The sequence below is a fragment of the Photinus pyralis genome, unplaced genomic scaffold, assembly GCF_008802855.1.
Source record: "Photinus pyralis isolate 1611_PpyrPB1 unplaced genomic scaffold, Ppyr1.3 Ppyr1.4_LG5, whole genome shotgun sequence".
NCBI lineage: Eukaryota > Metazoa > Arthropoda > Insecta > Coleoptera > Lampyridae > Photinus > Photinus pyralis.
In genome coordinates, this window is record NW_022170596.1 from 17,251,385 (window position 1) to 17,275,635 (window position 24,251).

At 35.1% G+C, this 24,251-nt stretch overlaps 1 protein-coding gene across 1 annotated transcript in view; it reads left to right on the forward strand.

Annotated features, from left to right (window-relative positions):
• The first annotated feature begins 3,650 nt into the window (after positions 1 to 3,650).
• Positions 3,651 to 24,251, forward strand: part of LOC116170276 (protein vestigial-like) — a 61,142-nt gene continuing 40,541 nt past the window's right edge. Inside the window, exon 1 of the mRNA XM_031486553.1 lies at positions 3,651 to 3,968. Within this exon, the coding sequence (XP_031342413.1) occupies positions 3,825 to 3,968 (144 nt within the window). The 5' untranslated portion in view covers positions 3,651 to 3,824. The remainder of the gene's footprint in view (positions 3,969 to 24,251) is intronic.

Sequence of the window (24,251 nt, forward strand, 5' to 3'; positions counted from 1 at the left end):
AGGTAGGCGTAAACAATATTACTGTAAACAAAACTGGATGCAAGCGAAATTCACCTTAATTAACATTCTTTGACGTAGGCGATACGACTTAGAATCGCTTAACCGTTGTGGTACTGTATTTTGTTCATTCTTATTCTGCATACGTCAACAATAGCGCGATGCGTTTTGTTTAATAGAATTGTTTATGTTTAATTGACGACGTGAGGTTTAACAAGGCTAAACTGCATTTAGTGGGGTTAATTACATATCGGAATAGTAATAACGGATCGACTATACAGGGTTGTGCCTAGCGCAACGCAGCATAGGGATTTCAATGGTAATTTCTTTATAGTCAATTACTAGCTCCCCAAATTATTTTAGAGCAAAAGTCTAAATACGTTTTTTTTTAGAGAAAAAAATACTGCATCTGTTCATACTTTTAGTTATAATTTTCCATTTTTCAAAACCGTAAAAATCGACAAAATAAAAAATTATATTTTTATAAATCAGTGATGCTTTGGAACCTACAAACGCATCGCATCTAAATTTATTATGGTTGTTTGACGTCGAACGATTTTCATATATTTACCTATAATTCTGTTTCAACTTTCAACTAACTACTAACCGACGCAATAAAAGGGTAATATTTTTTCAGAGAATGTATGCTGCATCTGCATCAGATACCTACTATTTGTTTATCATTTTCCGGAATCAGAGTACCTACATAATCGAAGAAAAAAACGGATTTGAAGAAGATTTTTTCTTAAACTGCTATTCGGATTTTCCGCTACTGCAGCCAAAACGTTGAATGTATTATGTCGTTTTCCTGATGGTTTTGACGGACATTTTGAACGTTATTGCACTTGCAGTTCTTTAATTAATTTATAAACAAGTATAAATTTAATATAGGTACGTCAAAGGCAAATAATGAAACGTGATCGCTGTTTTTTTAGGTACCTAATTCCAAGACATAGGTATTTGATTTATTGTAAAATGAACCTTTTTATTTTGTCAATTTCTACGGTTTTGAAATCGGAAAATTATAAGTAGGTAATAGTATGAACAGATGCAGTATTTTTTTCTCTAAAGAAAACGTATTTAGACTTTTGCTCTAAAATAATTAGAGGAGTTAGTAATTGACTATAAAGAAATTACCATTGAAAAATCCCTATGCTGCGTCGCGCTAGGCACCACTCGGTATATAGGTAAGTGCAAGGCCACCGTCTTTCGATTATGATGGCGCGGGTTCAAACCCCCCGAGCACGCTTTTTTTTCTATAATAGATCGCGGCAAAAAGAAGAGAGCGAAGGATAGTGAGGGAGAACAGATAAGTGCCATTTCGAATTTTTTTCTAATATTTACGTGACGCCACTTACCTACCGCACCACTGAGAGACTGCGAGAACTGAAGTGATAGCATACCTACCTACCTACCTATAGGTACTTAACAAGATTAGTTCAAAAGACATATTGAAAGTGCAGGGAGTTATAAGGGTGAGAAGGTGAGACGCATATGATTGAATGAATTATGAACCATAAAAATAAATAAAATAGAAACTAAAAAACAGAATTGTAATAAAAAACGTATATTTTTTTTATAATTGTTTTAATTCCTTTTTTAATTTATATCCCTGCAGTGGTGACGTGAAATTTTGGAACACCAGTGGTGACGTCGGTCTGAGAGACCGAATTTGATTTTGGCTTCATTTCGTAGTTACTACGCATGTAACTTGGCTCAAAATAAAGGAAAAAGTTCAGTCAAAAATAAACAAAAGCATATAAATCGAAAAATAAATTTTATTCGTGTAACATAACCAGTAGCGGTCCCAGGATATGGTAAAGGGATATGGTAAATTTTCGAGTTGTTCTTGATTTCTGTTTGAAAAAATGTGCAGTGGCAGCTTGAATTTTTAGGTACACCAATGGTGACGTCGGTCTGACAGACCGAAAGGGTTAATTGTCAAAAAACGGCTTGCGTCATCAAGTTGTTCGTCTGGTACTAAACTCAGGCACGCAAAATATTAACCTAGCAGAACTAGCAGTGCCATGCGCTGCGCCGTTTTTACAAAAATTTGAAAAATACTTTTCGTCGGTCTGAGAGACCGTGCGTCACCACTGAAGGGATATAAGTATAAGTTAATTATGGCCATCACAGTGACTCAGGATTGTTATATGACCATTTTTGAAATGGGGCCAATGGTGCCGCAAATTCGTGAATCAATTGGACAATGAAACGGTTGTTGGTATATGTTTGGGGATAATCTGGCCTCACACTTCTCACCAGTAGTCATTACAATGATACAGTAGGTAGAGGGAAACCATATTTATTTCAGTGGCTTATTTCCCTCAAATTTTATACACATCTGACATCTTATTTGCAGCAGCTATGTAGAACCTATACTTAGGTAGGTACGTGGGCATAGCCAAGGGGGGTTTTCGGAGTTCAACCCCCCCCCCCCCGAAATGTTCAAAACATTAATTACAGTAATGTTATATTCATACATTAATAAGAAAAGAGGAGCGCAATACAGTTGCAGTTTCTGTGCTTTATTTTTATTCACATACCTACTTACATATTGACGTTATTTTATGCACTCTTTGTCGTTTTATTTACTTGAACCCCCTCCGAATCTAAAACCTGGCTACGCCCATGCTTAGGTATATAGGTACCTATACCTATACCTAGAAACCTAGATGTTATGGAGTTTTTGGCCCGATGAAAATAAATTGCTAGGTATAGTCTTAGACAAACGGAGGCAAGAAACGAGGCGCAAAAGATCCATTCCCAAAGAACAATTTCCACTTTTTCTATAAAATATAGATTGTGGGAATGCATCTTCAACGATAAATCTAAATCTTCAGGGCGTCTTCGGGAGAACTGCGTCTTTATCAATTTAATCTCGAAGTTGCTATCTATCAAAAAACTTTCCTCCCCTGTTTCCTCCGAAAAAAATGATGCAGAGTTTTGCTTTTGATGGATTCCAGTTTACTGGAATTTTTAAAAAAATCGGGAGGGTGCAACGAACTATAGGATACGTCAAAGAAGAGACAAAGAAACCCATAGTTCGAAATCTGGATCGCGAATTTCTCTATGGCTTGTAGCAGGGAAGACGGAAATCAAGATCAATCACAGAAAGCTGAAACAAGTTCGACTATAATAATCCTCAATTCATTGTAAACCATTGAGTAAGAAGATTTTTTTTGTTTTTATTTATTATCGATTAACCTGTAATATAGGTACCTATAAATATTAATTATATATCTAGATATGTAATAGCTACCTATAGGTAAAGGTACCTACAGGAATACGCCACAGAACACTCAGACATCTTTCGCTAAATTAAGGACGCAAAGGATGTTTAGTTATATTAAGTTTTTACGCGTGATCATTTAGGAGCATTCCAACCCCAAATTACATATTCTGCAGTTTTTATATTAATCTTTCGCCATGGTTCTTTATTTACTTGGTATTGACATAATAGCGTAATATATAGGCGTGGCCGTGAAAGTTATTTCAGTAATGGGGATAGGACAGTTCAATACATTCATTCGAAAACTATTCGCCGAAGTTTAGATACCGGTCGTGGCGGGCGTGGTTTAAATGTCGCGGAAGGGATCCAAAGGGTGGAGCGTATCGGCGCAGGGTAGGCGAGGTTACATTTTTCTAGATAAGTTAGTGTCCTGCTGGAGTTGATTGTGGTGTGCTAAGTGATCGTGTTTCGTTAATTGCCTACATTAATTAATTTGATAATGAAGAATGCGTTGTTTGATACGTAAATGAGCGGTCGTTTAGATCTTTTTCGATGTGAATCAATTGGGGGATAGATATGTATGTTTTAGTGTAGAATGAGTTGTTCGGAAGTGATGTACCAAGCGTATTATCCGTATTTGTATCAAAGAGCCGGAGCGGCTCCTCCTGTTACAACGCACGGAGTACCTAGATCTGGACCGTTTAGTTCGCCGTTCGGGGCAGCTCATCAATACGACAGAGTAAGTCGAGATCTATCTTTTTGCTATAGGTATCGTGAAAAGTGGGTACCTATAGATCAACAATGTTTGATGACATGCGCAGATGTGTCTCCTTTATATTTAAGGGGAGTGTAAATTACTCCCCACTCTCGCAGTTTAACAACAAAAAGATGTTTACCTAAAATTAATTTCCATCGGGTAGCATTTCATATTACTTATGTATGGGTAGTGCATCTTCTGTAGGTATCTATATACTTTAACTTATCTAAATAAGGTAGGTATAGGTACCTACATCGCGCATACTATACCTACCTATAATAAGGTACCTACATAAATCCAGAGATATAAGTTTTAGGTACCTATACCATGTGCCTGATGTAAGATAATCTTATAATGCATTTTTTGTCATCAGATCTGCCTATATACTTATATAGTAATTAGTAGGTATACCTACCTACCTATATCTATATTAGATACCCACCTATCTATATATCCACTAAATAGCGTACCTACCTATAGGTACATCACATAGACTAAACAGGCCTATATATAACCTATAGATACCTACACCAAATAAAATTTAAAAAAATGTGACAGTGCGTCTTGCCGTCGCTTACATTTTTGCTCAAAGTTATAGGTATCTGGTATTAAGACTAGGTATATTAAGGCACCTTTAATTGGGTGGTCGATTTGATGTTTTTAAAATTCCCACTTGCAAGGAAGGGATAAGTAGCTCTGTAGCTATAGGTGACAATTTAATTTCGGAATCAGTATATCCCTATCCTCTTCCATAAAGACCGTATAGCGGGTCGTATAAGAATTGCGATCTATACCTATACTTATTCTTAATTTTAACAGAATCGCATGAATAATTTATTCAATTATACCTACCTACCTATACCTACCTACCTAGTCAATAACGTTTTTTGTCCTAATAGATGCTATAGAATAAGTAGATGAAATTGTGGAAATTACAAAAATAGCGCAATTACTTATACATATACCTACCTATACCTACATAATCCAAGCAGTTACCTACATATACCTAGGTACCTACCTGTTCCATTTTTAATTTCGGAATGTGTAGCCATTAATAGCCATACCTATTCGTATAGGTACCTATATAGGTCTGAAGGTCTGATGTTCCGGCATTACAATATGAAGTTCTGGTGGAACACTCTAGGTTTCAACAAGCCGCTGACGCGTTTCCTGTGATCAGGAAGTTGACAGTTTGGGAATTTTTCAGACTTCAGGTATACCTACCTACCTACCGACTCCTATGCATGTAGAGAGAAAAGTTTGTCTGTGAACACTGAATACCTATAATATCTTCCAAATAATTAACGTTTTTTTAAAGAAATTTGTTATGGTATCCAAAATTATAAAAAGTTTGCTACCAATCTCTCTACTTTAAATTTGTGGTCAGTGGCGTACCTACTTCTGCATGGTCAAGGGGGTCTAATTTTATTAAACGGTGACCACTAGTGTTCATTACATATTCTTAAAGAGAACACTTTTTTTCGATATAACAGATAAAAGAACTTATTATAGGTAAGTATTACATAATCAAATTTAAGAGAGAAACTCAACTTAAGGAAAATGGTTGTGTTAAATAATTTAATAATTTCACTAGTTAGGGTTGAAAAAAAACATTCTTTAATTGTTAGTTAGGTAGGTATGTCAAAGTAATAGGTATTGTAGGTATATCAAAAATCATAAAAAATTTACCCAAGTGAATCAATATGCCCAAAAATTATTTATCTATAGGCGTCTACCGAAGTAAGAGGGTCACTTTTTTGATAATGGGAAGCATTATTTTTCGTGAGGTTAGGTTTTAACAAAGAATGAACTTTTTTTTAATAGGTATGATCACCATAAACAAACATGATCAAACTAGTACCTAAAATTATAAAATTAATTTAACAAACTATATTTTACTTAATTTGAGTTTTTCTCTCAAATTTGATTATCTCACTACGTTTTTATGCTGCTATATATCCAAAAAATATACCTACCTACTCTTTAAGAATAGGTACCTATGCATAATGAATGAAAACTAGTGGTTAGCTATTGAAAAAATCGAGGAAAAAATATATGTCCCCTTTGACCATGCAGAGTATGCGCCACTGAATACAAACTAGGTAAAGTACGTATAGATAGGTAACAAACTTTTTATAATTTTGGACACCATAGCTAAAAAGCTTCTTTAAAAAATGTTGTTTTGAAGATACACGTATAAGTCTCAAGCAAGTATCAGGCAAAATGTTCCCGGGCCAACACATCAGAATTGCAATTCGCCAAGTGGATGTCTGATGCTTTATTTAATATCTGTACCTACCTAAGTATTGAGTAGTCCATTATTGTTACAGAGGAAAAAACAACGATAACAACAACCACTAAATAACACAGAATAAGTGAAACAAAACAATTGAAAACTTGACGTACCTACCATAAATTCTATAATTTTCGCACAGACGCCTAATCACCTTGAAACTTGAAACTTTGACATATGCCTGGCGTCGTCGCCTCTCCCAGGATTTAGTCAACTGTCGTGAGGATGCGTCCCCGGTAGTCACTATCAGGAGTATCAGGGACGTTTCTATCACCTTTTTAACAAAATTGCAGTGTTTCGGTACAGACCTACCTACCTATCGTATACTCAGGTGGGTGGGCGTAATATTAAAAAGTTGCAAAACAGGGTAGCTGCGTAAAATATTCATGCGTCTGTTAGAATTTGGGAATACCTATAGGAACCTAATTATTTAATAATCGCAATTTTTACCACTATGCGCTTTTTATGGAAGAGAATATGGACTAGGTAGGTACTGATTCCGAAATTAAGTGTTATTGGTCCTATACAGCTTCTTTGCAAGTGAGAATTAAAACTAAACTAGGTAATTTAATTTTGTATATTGCTATATTATTTATCTATAATTATATCAGGATATCTCGAAAACCATATAGAAGATGATAGACTCAGATTTTAAACCCATATATAGCAAACATTTTATATAGGTACCTAAGTACCTAAATAAATTTTGAAATATTGGATAGAAAACATGTTCACATCTTCACAACTGTTTGAGGTAGGTATAGGTATTTGTAGGTACAAGAAAGGTAATTTACTTGTTCGTTGACCCTATGCTTCACACGGTAGGTACCTATTTTAAAATAGTTTATATAGGTGCATATAAAAATACAATATCAGAAATACTTACCTATTACTAAAATAGTAAACAGAAAGTTATGGGGTAGGGTCACAAAGTTGTCGTAGCCTGGTCTTATGTTCGGCTAATCCGCCTTTGAGTAAGACTAAGAGCTTCAAATTGAATGAATATTACATCAGCAATGTTTGAACGAGTATTAAAGGCTAAGGTGTCACATGTAAATTTTCGATGCGATTATTATTAATCACTTTTCCCCAAAAGTTATTTTCGGGTACCTAATTCTTACCTAAACATCTCAAGTTTCTTGCAAGCGTCTCTCAAGTTATTTTCAAATTCTTCTGATGTTCCCTCTTTCTCCTCCTTTTTTAATGCACAAAATCATATTTCATGAAGTTTAGGAATTCCCTCCATGTTGATGCCCTTATTCACTCAATTGTCTTTTTAAGTTACTTTGAAATTCACTTATCAAGTTTCTTTGAGATTCCCAAATTCCAAATACGCTCCTTCACGTAAAGCTCTCTTAGCGCATATTCTAGCAATTCCGATAGACATCGAGGCGCCATAAAGATAATTCATCGATAAGCGATAAGAAACCAAAGCGGATGTGACGCATTCTTTACGGGGAATACGACGTGCTTGTTCAAAATATTCGGAAGCGTTCGGGAGCACCCGAGAACATTCTAGAAAGATTGTTGTTTGTATAGGTAAGCAAATTGAATTGTGCTTCCGTTAGTTGTAACATCGATGCGAAGTGAATTATTAAACTTCCGCTTGTGTTAAATAAATAAACAAATACCTAAATAAATCACGTAATTAAATTTACGTTATGCACTCTATTCAAGTTTCCATGCAGTTTCCATCAAATTCCTCTGAATTAAGATTAAGTATAAAATTCGCATTCTTCCCACTAGATCACCCTCGTGTTTCTTTGCAATTCTCCTCTATAAATTTCCCTTAAATTTTCCTCGAGTTCCCTTCATATACACCCTCTAATTATTTCTTAATTTCTTAATAAGTCGTTCTCAACTACTTTCCATCTCCAGCTCTTTTTAAATTCGTCCTCGTCGAGATCATCATTGCATCTCCTCAATTTCTCAATAAGTTTCCCTATAGGTAATACAGTTATTTTTAATTTCTCACATTTTTTTGAAACTTTGTATTGACAAAAATTACAATGAGTTCAACTTTTCACACTAGTGGAAATGGTTCAACACCAAAGAATTAGCCCCTTCCGTATATGTACCTACGGTTATTTTCAAACGTAATGATCGCCGAATACTTAAACCCTGCAGCATAGGGAACCTCTACCCATCCATCCACATCGTGCTTCGTCGGTTTCTTCAAGAAAAGGGCACTTCTTTTATTAGATTTCTAAGTTGCACGGTATAACGGAGCGGAGACAGATTAATTTTTAAATATTATAATTGACGGAGTAATTAAGAGGAGAAAAATGTTTCCCATGGCAACCTCTGTTTTTACTCTCAATACAAACAGTTCTGTATCATGTTTATTTGTCAAAGTAAGACAACGAACCTTATGTACCTAAGTTTGCGTTATAACTCGAAAATTATAAAAGAGGAATGGAAATTAATAAATGTATCTTATTAAGCGGAAAAAATCTACAGTTTTTGTTCTTTGCATATTTCTGTATAACTCGTTTCTGTATTTCTAATACTAAGGATACTACAATATTTAAAAGAAAAGTCGTTACCTAAATCTGTTTTTCGCCCATATCTAGTAAACTGTGGATTTTTTTCAAAAAACAAAAGCGTATCTTGAATAAGCTCTTAAAACGACAACTCTTTCTTCATTTAACCGAATCTCTATGGCTTACGGTTTCCGAGATCCTAATGCTTAAAATGAAACAAAAACTCACCCTGTATAAGTAGCCTGATCAAGACATAGTTCAAACTTAAAATTTCTCTAGAACGAAAGAACGAAACGAAACCTACATAAGTATTGGATTTGACCGAGGATTTGACTTGTTACTTATTTATTACTGTTACATGTGCAAAGTTTAAACCGAATCTTGTGAAACATAGCCGGAAGGCAGGGCGTTCGAACCTGGGCTGAGGTAAGAATTTTTCATCTGTGGCAAAGATGGAAATTTCCTTAGATCAGTTTTCAGCATTCTGCCCGCTACTCAGAATTAGATTTTCCTCCAGTTTTCCTAATTCGTAAGGTAACTACCGGAGTAGTATAGTTACTTTGTAATTGGGCACAAACCTGGCTGAGGACCCAGAACAAGAGAGGGATAATAAATAAATAAATAAATAAACATCAGCGATGCACGAAACCCTGAAAGGGACACTAGCGCTAATATACCTATATCTCTCTATATAGGTATTAGATACATTTTCTTATATTTCTTGAATATTTTTTCAATATTTTATATTTCCAAATAATTCTTCATATTTCCCTATACTTCCTGTGTTCACATCGAAGCGCAACGGGTAGGTAGGTACTTTGATCAGTACGCTCTTGAAATATTCCAAATTGATTTTATCCGACCGACGCCGACGGCTTCTAAATTGGTCGCCGTGCTTGTCTGTATATAGTTATTACTAACATGTTTTGTTGTGGATAATGAGCAAGTATAGTAAGTATAGTTTCCGGCGTAAACGGAGGGTCCATCCTTGGCTCGGTTTTGTTTCGTTTGCACATTAACGATCTAATTACATTAAATTTTGAACATGCTAGTATATCGTTTCTCATGAATACGATACTGGTAGGTATACTATATGTGGTAGGAAATTCTTACCCGATAAATTAAACAATTCACAGCGCATTATGGTACTTCTCTGCACTCTAAGTTCTCTCTAATCCGAAATTATGTTACCTTTTTAGCGCATTTTCCAAAAGGAAAATGGACGCTATTGTCCGCACTTTGTCCGTCTGTCTATCTGTCTGTCCGTCTATCTGTCCCTCTGTCTGTCGTCGGATTATCTATTTCCCAAATTCCTATACCCATCAAGATGGATAGGGACGTGCTAAAATTTTGAACGAAATGCGGTATCTGGATGGTTTACACAAAAAATTACGAATCAGAAGTTAGTTTTTGAACATTAGAAAAATATTCGAAATATAGGTACCTATTCGAATAAAAAAATATAGATATATAAATAATCGAATTTGAAAAACTGCAGTTCGACAAAGGATGGTAGGTATATAAGAATTTTATGAAATGTGTAAGACTTTTCAAAACCGAACATTTATCATCGAAATTACCTAGGAACTTATTTAAACTTATATGCTGGCCTCGTCAAAAAACGCAAATTTTGGGATTGTGGGGGTGTAACTTCCAATCGTGCCATTTTAGAACTTCGATTTATTTGGAAAAACTGTTTGTTTTGATCTCTCCTTTGTTACAAAATTTCTGACACCATTATATTACACCATTACATGGATTGTTATATAAATCACAAGCCATATGTAATATTTTCGTTTTCATGAGTTCTTGTGAAGAAAAACTCGTTTAGTATTTTTAGCCATTTCCTTTTTTATATACGAACCTAAGGTGGAACCTACCGAAAATACTTCGCAAAATACGTTTTTGTTGTGGAGGCTTACTAACAATCGACAGGTTATTACAAGTTGAGTATCCAATGCATGAAAAAAGTATATGCATATTTAGCAGACATAAGGAGCTTCAATACCTTTTGCTTTGTATTGAGTAAATTAAACGCCAAATTTGCAATAGAATGCCAGCCTCCTTTTTTATCATAGTATTTGTTGACTTCATTTTTCTGCCCATATCGATTTAGAAGCATCGTCATCCATACAGATCACCTTTTTAACACATACAAGGAGTTAACGATTTTTGCTTATTTTGTCAAGATTTATCATTACCTATAGGTACCTATATACTACAGAAACAAAGGTGTTAATCACCTATATGTCATAGACTTTATGGTTCAGTTTATCCCATCAGCTGACACAATTCAGGTTCCTATATAGGAAGAGTACCTACGAGTAGGCACATGTTACTTAGGTATAATTTTTTCCGGCATTTTATGTCTTATTATTTTTGTTATATCTATCACTTCGAAACGACATAAATGTAGGTACCTACTATTGTAATTTGCGTTCGGTAAAATTGCTACAGTGGATCAATGTGCCAATAATTTGCGTTTTTTGAACATTAACCTAAGCATGCATTTTTTAAATTGTTGGTGGCTTCTTATATACCTTCCTGTAATGGTATATGCAATTTTAGCATTCTGCACATTATACCAAAGAGTATTATTATGTATTCTTTGATTATAGCATCAGGTAAGTATTATTACATACATGAAGGTTCATTATATCGTGAGAACTTGACTTCAGTTGCTAATTAACAAATTACTAATTACCCACTGTTGTGTGATAAACACACTTTATCATTAGAATGTTAGTACCTAGATACTTGTAGTATACCACCACGTAATGAATCGTTTTTAAAAAGTACAATTTGAATAAAGAAGAAACATTTCATTCCAAAACGCTCTAAATTCTGTGGATGGACAAACGCACTGAAGCGCATCTCTGATGTTGAACCTCCAATTAGTTACTAGACTTTAGACGATGAGAAATATGCACATTCACAAAAATGAAATAAACCAACAAGTTAACCTAAGTACACGCGTATATCTACCATGCTACCAAATTATTCTCACTTTATCGATTTATGTTTTAATAGGTCAAGTGGATATTTATAAATGAGTATTAGGTACATCTTCTAAAGTTTTTTTATAGCAACAACTTGCGTATAAATAGTTTTATCAAAAGGAAGGAACTTTTAGAGATTTGTTCAAAATTTCGAACTTAAAATGACAAATCTCCAGGAAACTGTAAATATCGATTTTGTCCAAAATCTCATAATGGTCGTAATTTCAAACAAAAACAAATGCACCTATGAGAATTAAAAGTCCAAACAAACTTTATCAATAAAAAGAATCCATAATGTTTTTTGTGCAAATCTATAGGTATACCTAATTCGTCAGATGTCTTTAGCTCTAAATCAACTTAGATTTTACAGTATACGGAACCCTAAAACAACTGGCTAAAATGAAGTGTCAGACAGCACCTTTACATAGTTTAATTAAGGTATAGGTGATTTTGAATTAACCTTTTTTTTAAATTTTCCATTTTTTTTATGAGACTTACTTAAAATAGCCAATATTTAGCAATCAATTTCCGATAGTTTTTCAGAGATCCTCTCCTCTTACTTGGTTAGGATCTCATCCTCCAGATCACACGGGCATTGGAGTGGGTCTTGATGTAAGTATATTTTATGGTGAGGTAAGTGATCAGAGGCATTGTAGGTTATCCTTATCAGACATATGCTAAGTGCATACAAGGATCCTTAAATATCATAGTTTTGAAGAGCTTCAAAGAGTCTACAAGAGTCACAACGGTCTTCTAAACGCAAAATATGTAAAAACTTAAGAATCTACATTATCAAAAGTTTTCCAAGGTCTCCAAGAAACTCGAAGATTGGTATTGGGATTAGATTCGACTCCTTTTAAATCATTGGAAGTCTTTAACACCCTTTAAAAATGCTTTAACGGTGTCTTTGATACTTGTCTTGAAGGGATTTTATAATTTCTTAAGCCTTTTATGTGTCGTTACGTCTTTAAGAATTATCGAAAACAATCTTCATGATCATCAAACAATCTCTAAGATGTTTGCCTCTCTTCTTTAGTACTCGAGATTTAAAAAGCTTTGATTATAGCTCTTAAGAGCCTTAAAGGGTCTTTAAGAATTATTACGAACTTTCGAAAACTTTTATAATAACCTCTAACTAAAGGCCGAACCTTTAAAGGTGTTCTTTGAGAACATTTGGAATCTCAAAAGAACTTTCAAGAACCCTTAAAGGGCTTTTCTGGGTATTTAAGGGTTTCTACGAGCATTCAAAATTTCTAGTCGCACATAAACTCGAAGAGTCTCCACAGTTTTGTAAATAAATTAAAGTCTACTAGGATTTTATATTTCAAAACCTTGAAGGATCTTTAAGAACTTTTCAGAGTTTCATTTTAAGAATTGTTGGGATAAGGTTTTAAAGCGACCTTAAGAGGTCTTTACGACTCTTTTACTAAATTTAATAGTTAATAATAGATGTTAAGAGCCTTATAGAACCTTTCAGGACATTTAAGAGACTCTTTGGCGTATTTAAAGGTCTCAAGACTAAAGCAGTGTTAGGTTTTTAAATGTCTCCGAGAGGTCTTCATGAGTTTTTTACTAACTTTATTTAATTAATTTATTATTATTATCCCTCTCTTGTTCTGGGCCCTCAACAGGGTTGCGCCCAATTACAGAGTAACCCGCATAATGCTTTTTATAGGTGCCTCTGCAGAAGGTGGTGATTGTAAGAACCTTTTCAGGACATTTTTGGCGTATTTAAAGATCTCAAGAGCACGTCGTACAAAATAGGTGGATAGTATGCGTCTAATACTGCAAATTGGCTCTGTGATATTCCAAAATTTTGATCTGTTTATATAGTACCGGAACGAATCAACGACCGTCCGCCACCTTCTGAAATTTTTCAAAATCATAAAATGTGCATAAATTCATTTATCAAAGCACATCATTCAGGGCTTTCACTTCAAAATGAACCACTGACTGTAATTTGTAATTTTGATAAAACAACAACAGATTTAATGGTCATAAAATTCTTTTTACGGGACTACCCAGAAAACCAAATTTGGATGGACTTGTTATGAATTAATTGGAATAAAACTAACAAATACAAAATAAATAAACTTTACACAATTTCTGATTGCTTGTCATATATTGGAAACACCTATAGTTATACCAAGGTTCTTCAAAAAATGATGACAGATCAATTGACGTTTATAGCATTTGCATTTACATCCTTACAACAGTCATTATTGTTTAATGTTTGGTGTTTGCTGGTTTATTTTTGTTCATTGAGCTAGTTAAAACTGTTGAGTTACCTAAGAAATAATCTTGAAATTGTAACGAAAGCTCTAAATTTCGATTTATATTTTCGAATTTTATAGATAGGTAAAGTAAAGGTAGATAGGTAAAGGTAAAGTTGGTTTTTTTAAAGGATCGAACAGTTTAGGCATTACATATAGAAAGTCTGCAGGGTGTCAAATGTAGAGGGTTGAATTATTAGACGTCACATGAAAAAGGCGTCAATTAATTAATGAAAAAATAGAAAGGGGATTCGATCTATGACTACCAAAAGAGATTCACATTTGGTTGCCTCGAAAAATTTCTTTCCTACTTTAGTTACTAGAGCGAAGGTTTCTATTTTTTCGAGCATTGATTGAAAACGTTAATTTCTGCCGAGTTTTTCGAAAATCTTACATTAAGACAGGGCGAAAACAATTGCAAACAAAAGAGACTTCTGCGGTCAAGGTTTAGCAGAAAGAATATTTTCAGTTGGCAAGTATAAGTAAAAGTGTTATCTGAGTTTAAGTGTAAAAGAAATTATTTGTGCTAACAAAAAAAGAAAGGAATTTTAAACTGAATTTGCATGTTTAGTTATGGAAATAAATAAGGACAACTGTTATCGTTCGAGGACAAATCGTTTAAACGTGCCGTGTTAATTTCTCGCCGGAATATTGTTTACGGCCGATGCTCAGTCACTCTAACGCGAATAGGATTGAACTTTCTAACGGAAATAAACTGATTTTAAAAACACGTATTGGTAAAATCTTTCGTACAATTTTGCGTGGTGAGAACTTCACCTATTACGGTAATACAAAAACGTTCCAAACCTTTAAAGAACAGCATACACTCCTGCGCTAGTTAAAAAATTTGCTTGCTTGCAATCTATAGACACTGGAAGAACGTCTGTAAAAATTTCATCCAGAGGGAACGACTCCCTGACCAATTCGTAGAAGAAAAGGTATCCGACGGATCTAGTTTACAGTCCGCACTTCATTTCAAGAAGCATTTCAGTCAGGAATAACCGCCCATAAGTTGTGTTATGTCAACCGCGTCATCTACAGAAGGAAATAACAACAATTATTTTTATGTAAAATTAAGGGTTGTACACCGTACAGACAAAATCGTTTGGGGCTATGTAGAATAAGTATGTAAAACAATTGAGTCTGAGAACACAATCAAAACACATTTTTCCAAACAAAACTGTATAACGTTAGTTCCATCCTTCTATATGTGACAATTCTTATCAGGTTCCATTTTAATTTTCAGCCAGATTGTTAAGACAAATATCTACTGTAGTTTTTGGGGACACCACCATGCACATTGAATATGTCAGGACGGATATAGGGAAGAAAAATGGTCTCTGTATAACAATAGGAATGCACGATAGCGTGTAGGGGTCATAAAGGAAAATTATTTTACCTACTTCTCCCGCGATTGCTAGTTTTTTCTTACAATCGCAATTGTTAGATTTTACTTGCAGTTGTTAGGTTTTCTTTGTAATTGTTACTTTTTCTTTGTATTTTATTGTTAGTTTTGACTTGCAATTGCAAAAAACGATCAATGGCAAAAAACGAACAATAGCAAAGAAAAATTAGTAGGTAATTGCAAGAAAAAATTCACAGTTGCAAGGAAAACTAACAATTGCAAAGAAAAACTAGCAATTGCAAAAAAACTAGCAATATCTAGAAAAATCTAACAATTGTAAGAAAAAACAAGCAATCTCAGGAAAAGTAAAATAAATTTCCTTCATGGTCCCTACACGCTTTCGTAGGAATGTGCAGGCAACTCCCACAGTCCCACAGAGGCATATCCAACTCAAGTCTTCTGATGATATTTTTGTTGTGCTGGTCTGCTGGTCATATCACAGAGGTATAGAGATAGGTAGTGTACATATATGGTTAGTTGATGGAGTGTATTCCATCCATTTCATACGTGAACAAGAATGGGTAACCCAGTATTTGTGCAGGTATACTCCTTTATTTAAACTGAATTACATATTTATTTATTATCTCTAGTAGTTATAATAAGCATAATAACGCGCGCCCAAAAAAGTTACCAACTTATTTAGGTAGGTGCTTCATATAAGCATAATATAATAATGTACTTTGTAAACTACGAGTTGGTGACTACGAAATAGGTAGGTATTACCTACCTATACGTGGTGCCGGGTGCGTTAATGTATACAACCTCCAGTAAATTACAGAACACGCTTATAATACATAAACGTTGAAGTGCGCTTCTTAGTAATTCCATAATGGATATACCTATAGTAGATGTAGTAGCTTTATGTACGCCTCACCTGTACATAAAGATAAACCAGTGTGGGTTGCACCTTCTCAAGAGCGCGTAAGTACCCGCCCTTCGCCACAGAAGTCGATTCCACTTAATATCCCGCTGTTTTGATATTCCATTCAGGTACCAAAACAGCTATAGCATGCGTTATACTGATTGCTGAAATAAATTCATACTGCATCAACGATATACGACAGTGACTTTTGTGTTGTTTTAGAACTTATATACAAATTCGGTGTAGGTATAAATAATGTTTACCATTGTGAATAGAGATGTTGTATTTTAACAAAATATGACAAGCGATGAAATTCCTAGATCTTGTCCTGTCATGTCCGAAAATAAACCGTATCATTTTCACGTAAATATAACATTCCGCAGTCCAATTATTATCTATTATATCTACCTATATTTTAGAACGGTTGTCAAACATAAAATAAATAAATTTTTTGGTCACGTACCTATTTTAAAAAAAGACAAAAGGCAAAAAGGTATATAAATATAGGCAATGAACGTAAAATAAACCCATCTCTTATTCCTATCCATCTGCATCTCCAAAGTTACCTATACCTAATAAAATACCTAATGTTTGTTATAATTATTTCTATTTATTTATAATGTGCTATTATTTATTCACACGTGTATATAGGTGCCTGTGCCTATACTCTAATATTCAGTGAGCGACCTTGATTTAGCCCTTCGGGAAATTCAACTAAATATAAATCAAATACCTATACAATGAATACAAAAATCACATTTTCATGGTCTGCCCTTTATAAGTTATTCAATTTTGAGAAAATCCTCCGGTCCGTCCGTGTCCGTCCCTACGGTTGTGTCGCTATCAGATCTTATTACTTTTTTCGCTTTCAGATTCGTTATATGATGTCCGCATGCTTGCAACAAGGAAGGCATTTTTTCTATGTCACTTACCAAAAAAGTTATAGCAAAAAATTTGTTTTTCACTTACCTATCACAATTTTACGCTTCTATTGTTTATTGTGGTTACAAATGTTGTACGATTGTTGCATTTTGTGTTTGAATTAGCCGAAACTCACAAATGAAGCTTGCTTAGTTTTCGCGACCATTATACCTAATGGTATTCTAATTCTAAACCTTTTTATTTTTTATGTGCAGAATTTCAAAAATCAATTGCGCATGCGCAGACTGAACTTTTGTAAAATTGTAAAAAAGAACGCAGGAATTAAATGCGCATCAAAATTATATACTGTAAATACGCCGACTAAAAACACGTAAAAAATTATTGCGCACGCGCAGACCTACATTACTTACTTATAATAATTCTTCTGAAATTTCAGCGTAAGATGCTTCTTATAAACTTTTTGGATGAATTGCTCCATGATGTTTTCTTCGAATGGGTAAGTATTAAATTGATAAGATTTCAGATGTTTAAAGAAAATTTTTATTGGTTATATATGTTTCTTTGATTTCGACGTTTTGAATATTGTCATCTTGAGGCCGTACTAGTATAATTATATATTTTAATATTCAAAAAGTCGAAATCTATCGCCTAACAGAAACATAATGATAACCAATAAAAACTTTATTTAAAATCTGAAATCTTATCTATTTAATGCTTATAAAATCAGGTTGAAAAACGTATCAAAAAAATGGATTGCTTTGTTTTCTTATTTGTAGCCAAATTTTTCCAAAATTAAAAAAAAGGTGCTTCTTTTAGATAGAAAACGAACGCACTTGCCAAAAATGGATTGCTGTAAACACACGTTCTGTCCGCAATGGTATTCTAGGCCTCATCGATATGAATTGCTTCCTACAAACTATATAACTTTCCTGCGCGACTCCCTTTCGACATCAGTGGCTGGAGGCGAGAGGGGGAGGATAAAAGTGGGTTTTATATTTCATGGTATTCTAATTAAACGTCTCAACAAGAAACTGTTTTCTACCAACTACCGCCCTTATTTGTTACCCCTTATCAAAGTAGGGGGTGGGAGTGGAACTGGTTTTATAGTCCTTCTCCTCGACCTTCCGATATAATTCCTTATATCTCAAGTGCGGATTGTCGGTGGAGGGTACTTACAGAGGACGACTGGGACGTATGGAAGAAATATACCCATTGTAGTGCTCATCATATCTCGAGAATGGAATGTCGGTGGAGAGTACTCACAAAGGGCTATTGAAACCAGTGGCGGACTAAGGGGGGGGGCGGCAGGGGCGGTCCGCCCCGAGCCCCGTCACTAGAGTAGGCCCCCGATGCGTTGCAACTGCAAAGAGAGAAAAAAAAGACCTAGTATTGGCTGGGGTGGCCGGAGGGGAGGCGAGCGGCGGTCGGCGACGGCGTCGGGTCGGTATTCAGCAGAATAAAAGCGCGGAAACATAAATTTTAAGATTTCATCATTTGTTATGTATCAATAAAACCTTATTCACATTCATAGCATTTTTCTATTCGTTTGTTGTGATTCATGGGTTAGAAAAGTAGGGCAGGTGGGGCCCCACTCTGAAAACCGCCCCAGGCCTCATAGACCCTTAATCCGCCACTGATTGAAACATCTGGACTAGGCATATCTAATGGTAGGGTCAAAACTTTAAATGCGAATATGTGGAGAACGGAATGCCGGAAGATGTTACTCACAAAAGGGCGATTGGGGCGTAGCGCGTCGCTTTTGGGGCCCATCCATCGCCCCCCCCCCCCCACTTACGTGACATTTGGAAGAGAGATATTTTAAGACGCATTGTTATTTTGAGAAACAATGGGCGCGTTTAGCCGAGCCACTGCTACGTAACGGTCGTTTGGCGCTTAACAGCGTCCACCATTATTTTCCAGCGAAAATACTTTCCGCTAGGATAGTCAGCGGAAGGTGGGAGTAAAAGCGCACATGTACCGTGACAGTTCATTTAGAACCTCACCACAGCCGAAATTTGGCGTTGGGAACAACTGTGTAAGCACTGAATACGCGGCTGAACGCGCCCAATTTTTTGTATTCGATCGTCTAGAAGTTTGCTACCTGATTGCAGATACCGCAATGCGGTCGTGTTCAAGTCTCTCATAGTAATGTAACCTAACACATTCTTCTTTAGTTGAAAAATCACATGACATAACCACCAATGCTTCCAAAATAGCACCGCTTTGAGGTATTAGTACCTAAAGGTAACGAAATGTTGTGCCTTACAAAATCGAACACCAGGGAAATTAAATTAAACGGAATTTTTTGGAACATTTTGTATAGATACTTATACCACTTCTGGATTCGTTGTTAAAACGATGGTATAAATATATAGGTATGGAGGAAAATAAATCGTGTGAAAAAATCACCGTAGGACCTGTAGCAGAAGAGATGAAAATATAAAAAAATGAAGTTTACGTGTACCTCGATGGATGCATTTAAGAAAATAAGATCTCTTTATGCGTCACCCTGTACAGAAGTATTTTGTACAATGTTAACCTTTAGTCGGTTTCAGTTGTAAATATCTTGCTTCACAAACAAACTTTTACCGATGTCAAAGTCAAGTTAGCTGATTTAACATCAGCTCATAGACCATTAAACTCTGTTGGGCAGCTGCAGCATCAATTGCATTCAACGTGAAAATATAACGTTTTGAATGTGTAAAATTCGAAACGGTGAAGTTTATTATTAATTGTTGAATATGCTTGCCTTTAAGATGCCGCCTCATTTCTACAGCCGTCGTGATTTCAGATAACACACGGAATCCCATTAATTACGGCAATACTAGATGTCCAATACTAAAGATACGCTCCGAAGGATATATTTAGCTACCGCACTTTTATTTTTGGGAAATGCCACAATTATGTATCTATTGGCTAAATATAGAAATTTAAAGTGGTTTGAGAAACTCAAGCGCGATGCAACTATTTACACTTTGCTGTGACATGACAACGAAAAACGTTTCCATTATATAAAAATTTCGTAGGTAATTTGTTTTATGTTCGTACAAAGAAACACATTAAGGTCGGAGCGGATTGTAAATTGGTAGTAGAAAAAACCATGATCGTTAATGCCAAATGTAACAAAAATATTAATTTTAAGCGCGAAATTCGAATTGGACGACAGTCATTTATGATCACTCGGTGCAATGTAGGGCGATGTAGTTTGCATTCAAAAATAGTCAATATTATATGAAATAAAACGCAGTTTAAATAACTTTCCTAATACCGGGTACTTTTTAAAAGGCCTAGTACCAGGTGGGCTCAATTCTGACTCCAATATTTATTGTAGAGTAGATATAGTATAGTAGTCAATTGTCATTTTTTCAAGAAAATCTTGTATTGGAACTATTTTATACAGTGCCTTGCACTTATAAAGATAGTGTTGCCATAATGCTCCATGTCGGCGATGATTTTTCCTATTTATCATTTTGAGCTTAACTGAACGGGAATGTATTCGGTCAATCTATGGCGCATCTCCAACTACCGTACGTGTGACAACACTGTCTCTATGGACTGTATAAAGTTCCTAATAATATATGCTAAATTCTCAAAGGTATAAGTAACTGAGCATACCTGTCGAAAAAGTCTTCCATTTTCAAGGACAAAAGGTATTCTCGCGCGATTAGGCCGTTGTGCGCGGGTACACCATCCTGTTGAACCCAACATCAGTTTCCAACTTTTGTTTATTTTGTGTGCCGTATATCGTTGTATTCGTAATAACAAATGCTACTCAATACAGAGTCATATAGACAAATAAAGTTGATTTTTTGTATCTTTTCAAATAACATCAGAAAAAAATAAAAACGAAATTGGCAAATTTCGGTTTTTCTGGCATATCTTCGGAAGTAATCGGAATTTTCTGTTTTGTTTTAAAGCATGATAATAACTGTTTAATTGCGCAACTATTCCCTAATTTGGCAAGCGTATGATCTGTATGTCTTGTATTCGCTTTGAATTTCGCGCGTATACTGTACGCTGTTTCTTAGTACCTCGATTCGCAGAAGTCGAGATTCTGGCGAAGCGCACGCAATTTACCTACGCGTGGATTTTAAATTTGCGCGATGCTTGTGGAAGCGATGTACTGGCGCCTAGTATCTTGCCAACGCACATATTAATTCGTGCAAAACGATTCGCCGCAAATTTGCTCCTTCTGGACAAAGTCTTAGTTATATTTTCCAACTGGTTGCGACTTGAAGTTGTGTAGGTACGTTTGAATTTGAAAAGTATTCAATTAATGATATTTAGAATAATTTACTTATTTTTTCTCGAAATAGTAGTAACCTTTATTTTCATGCGCATTTTTTGTCAGGGAGTTTTAGTTTCTATGACAGTGGCAGTAACACTTTTCCTGCCCTCTGCTGCTTTACCAAGTTCCTGTCAAAATTGGCACATTAAAATTAATAATAGTACTTTGGGTATAAAGGCAGTAAACTAATTTTCGTGCCGTGGTACACACCATATCTTTTATGCTATACACTTACAATTCAAATTGGATGTGCACTTGGTGACAAAATCACACGGGCTCATCACGAGACTTATTTTAACGAATTATCATGAATTTAGAACTGTTCATGCACTTGTCAGAACAGAAAAAAGTTCACTTTTGACACAATGGGGGGCTGCCTGAATTGATTTTTATTTAATTGCAAAATTTTATAAATGATGGGTTAACCTTAACTTCACACACAACTTATCTGGATCGTAATTTGAGCTCCATAATCACATAACCAACCATTTACGGATGAACAAATTTATTCGACTCTGTAAGTGTATCCCTCAGTAGTAGAGCGTTGGGATACACAGCCGGGGGTCGGGTGTTCGAACCTGTAGCTGTAGCATCAGAGATGGGAATTTCCTTAGATCAGTTTCGAGCATTCTACCGGTTAGTCCGAATTAGGTTTTCCTATGCAGTTTTCCTAATTCGCAAGGTAAATACCGGCGTAGTATAGAACAAGCTAAGACCCCCTGCAAGGTCATCTCTACAAAGTGTTATGCGGGTCACTCTGTAATTGAGCGAAAGCCTGTTGAGGGCGCAGAACAAGAGAGGGACAATAAAACAATCCAAACTCAAACACACTTTTTAGGAATATTCTATATTCATTGTTTTTTTTTGTTTGAAAAAGGAGTGATAATTCTATAAGAACTTTCACAATGTAGGTAATAATAATAATTTAAACCTCGATGTAAACATTGTAATGCGATGCGTTAAATCTTTTGTTAAATGTGAAATTTTCCTAATCGCAATCGTAGAATCACATACTTCATTAACATAATGCCAAAGACACCACAAAAAAATGCCAGGAATTACCTATACATTAATATAGCTATACGACGGAACAGCTAAAATGCATGCAGTCGTAAGGTCTCTCTTAAGAAAGCGATTTTAGATTCTTGCACACTGGCTCCAGTAAGTAGATCGTTACAAACTCCTCACTTGACTCATCTGAAATCAAATCTCAGAAATTCAGAAATAGCTTGTAGGCATATCAAAATCAAACCCTGTAGAAGAGTATGATGCTGCTGCGCTGCGACACGCCGCTTGTGTGAGATCGACTTGTCGTATATGTAGGAGTTATTTTGTTTAAATGAGAAATAACTTACTTATTTAAATATCGATTTTTACCGGTTGGAAGTGAAAAGGGACATGTCACAAACCCTCACGTGTTATAAAAATTTTCGAAAAATTAAGCTTATTAAATTTGATTGGCATCATGCTACTATACTTAAACCATATGAAAAACAGAAATAAAATTCACATAAAGTAGATAATGGTCTATGAGAAAAATCAAAACGCAATTAAGCTAAAGTAGGTAATAAATGAATACAATTTGTTAAATCACTGATGTCGAAAGAGATAATGAGTAAAACAGGTACAAAAAAAGAGTTTAAATTAAGTGTAGTGGTACAAATGCGGATAAAAAAAATAAAATAGAGTAAAATCACTAGCCAGAAACAACGTCCAGAAAAATATTTAACTTCAAGTGAGCAAGAAATATAGAATAATGGTGGATGCATGGACACTGCCTGCCGTTAGCCAATGTAGGCGGCCTTGTCAAAGCATTCCGCGGCGCCGCACAAAACTCCCTTCCCGGACTTCCAATTTCAACAACTGACTTGTTTTTGTTCCCAGCCTATTCATCACGAATACTGGAAAAACGTTTGATTAGCCACTTCTAAAACATGCCGATCTTCATAGTTTTTCGATAACTAATACCTGAGAGCCGAATAACATGCCTTTTAAATTAGGTTCAGCAGTTATGCAATGAGAGAAAGAAACTTTTAATCTACTCGTCTAACAAAACACGTTGCCACGGTCGGTTGTAATGAGCAATTAATAACAATTTGTACGTTAAGGTTAGTTGGTAAGGGTAACACATTTTAGAAAGGAATTTCATGAACATTTAATTATTCGAATCGGACGATCGAAATGTGCCGTTATTCTCTCTATGTCAACCTATATTTAACTAACCGCGCCATCAGTATCATTACCTACGACCGCGTGTACCACAAAAAGATCGGCATTTCTATAGTTCTAAACGATGGATAATGCCAAATGTCTCGTTTAAAGTGATTTTTTTCACGCTGAGAACGTAACCCTACTTTAAATGTAATAATAAGCCGATAAATTATAGCCATTTTAACGAGGAAGAAAAACGGCTTCAATGGTTTATCAACGATCACTAAAACGAGACAAATAATCACTAAAATATCAAGATACTAATAAAGAAAAACGAAGTTGTTAGTATGAATAAAACATTGATGCGGTTTTAGCGTAAGTACACAATGATGATGGTAAAAACGAAAGTAGAACTGCAAGTTTGATTGATAAAGATTTATCATATAGCATTTCATGCATTACCTATATCTTTGCTGCCAATCAGTAATATGAATATCAATTTCTTCTCCGTTGGGAAGAATTTCCGATGAAACCAGAAATAGGTGGCACTTTAAACCTTGAAATTTTGCATGCTGCCAATTCCAAAAATGCGTTCAGTTGAGATAAAATATATTTTTCATTTTTTTAAA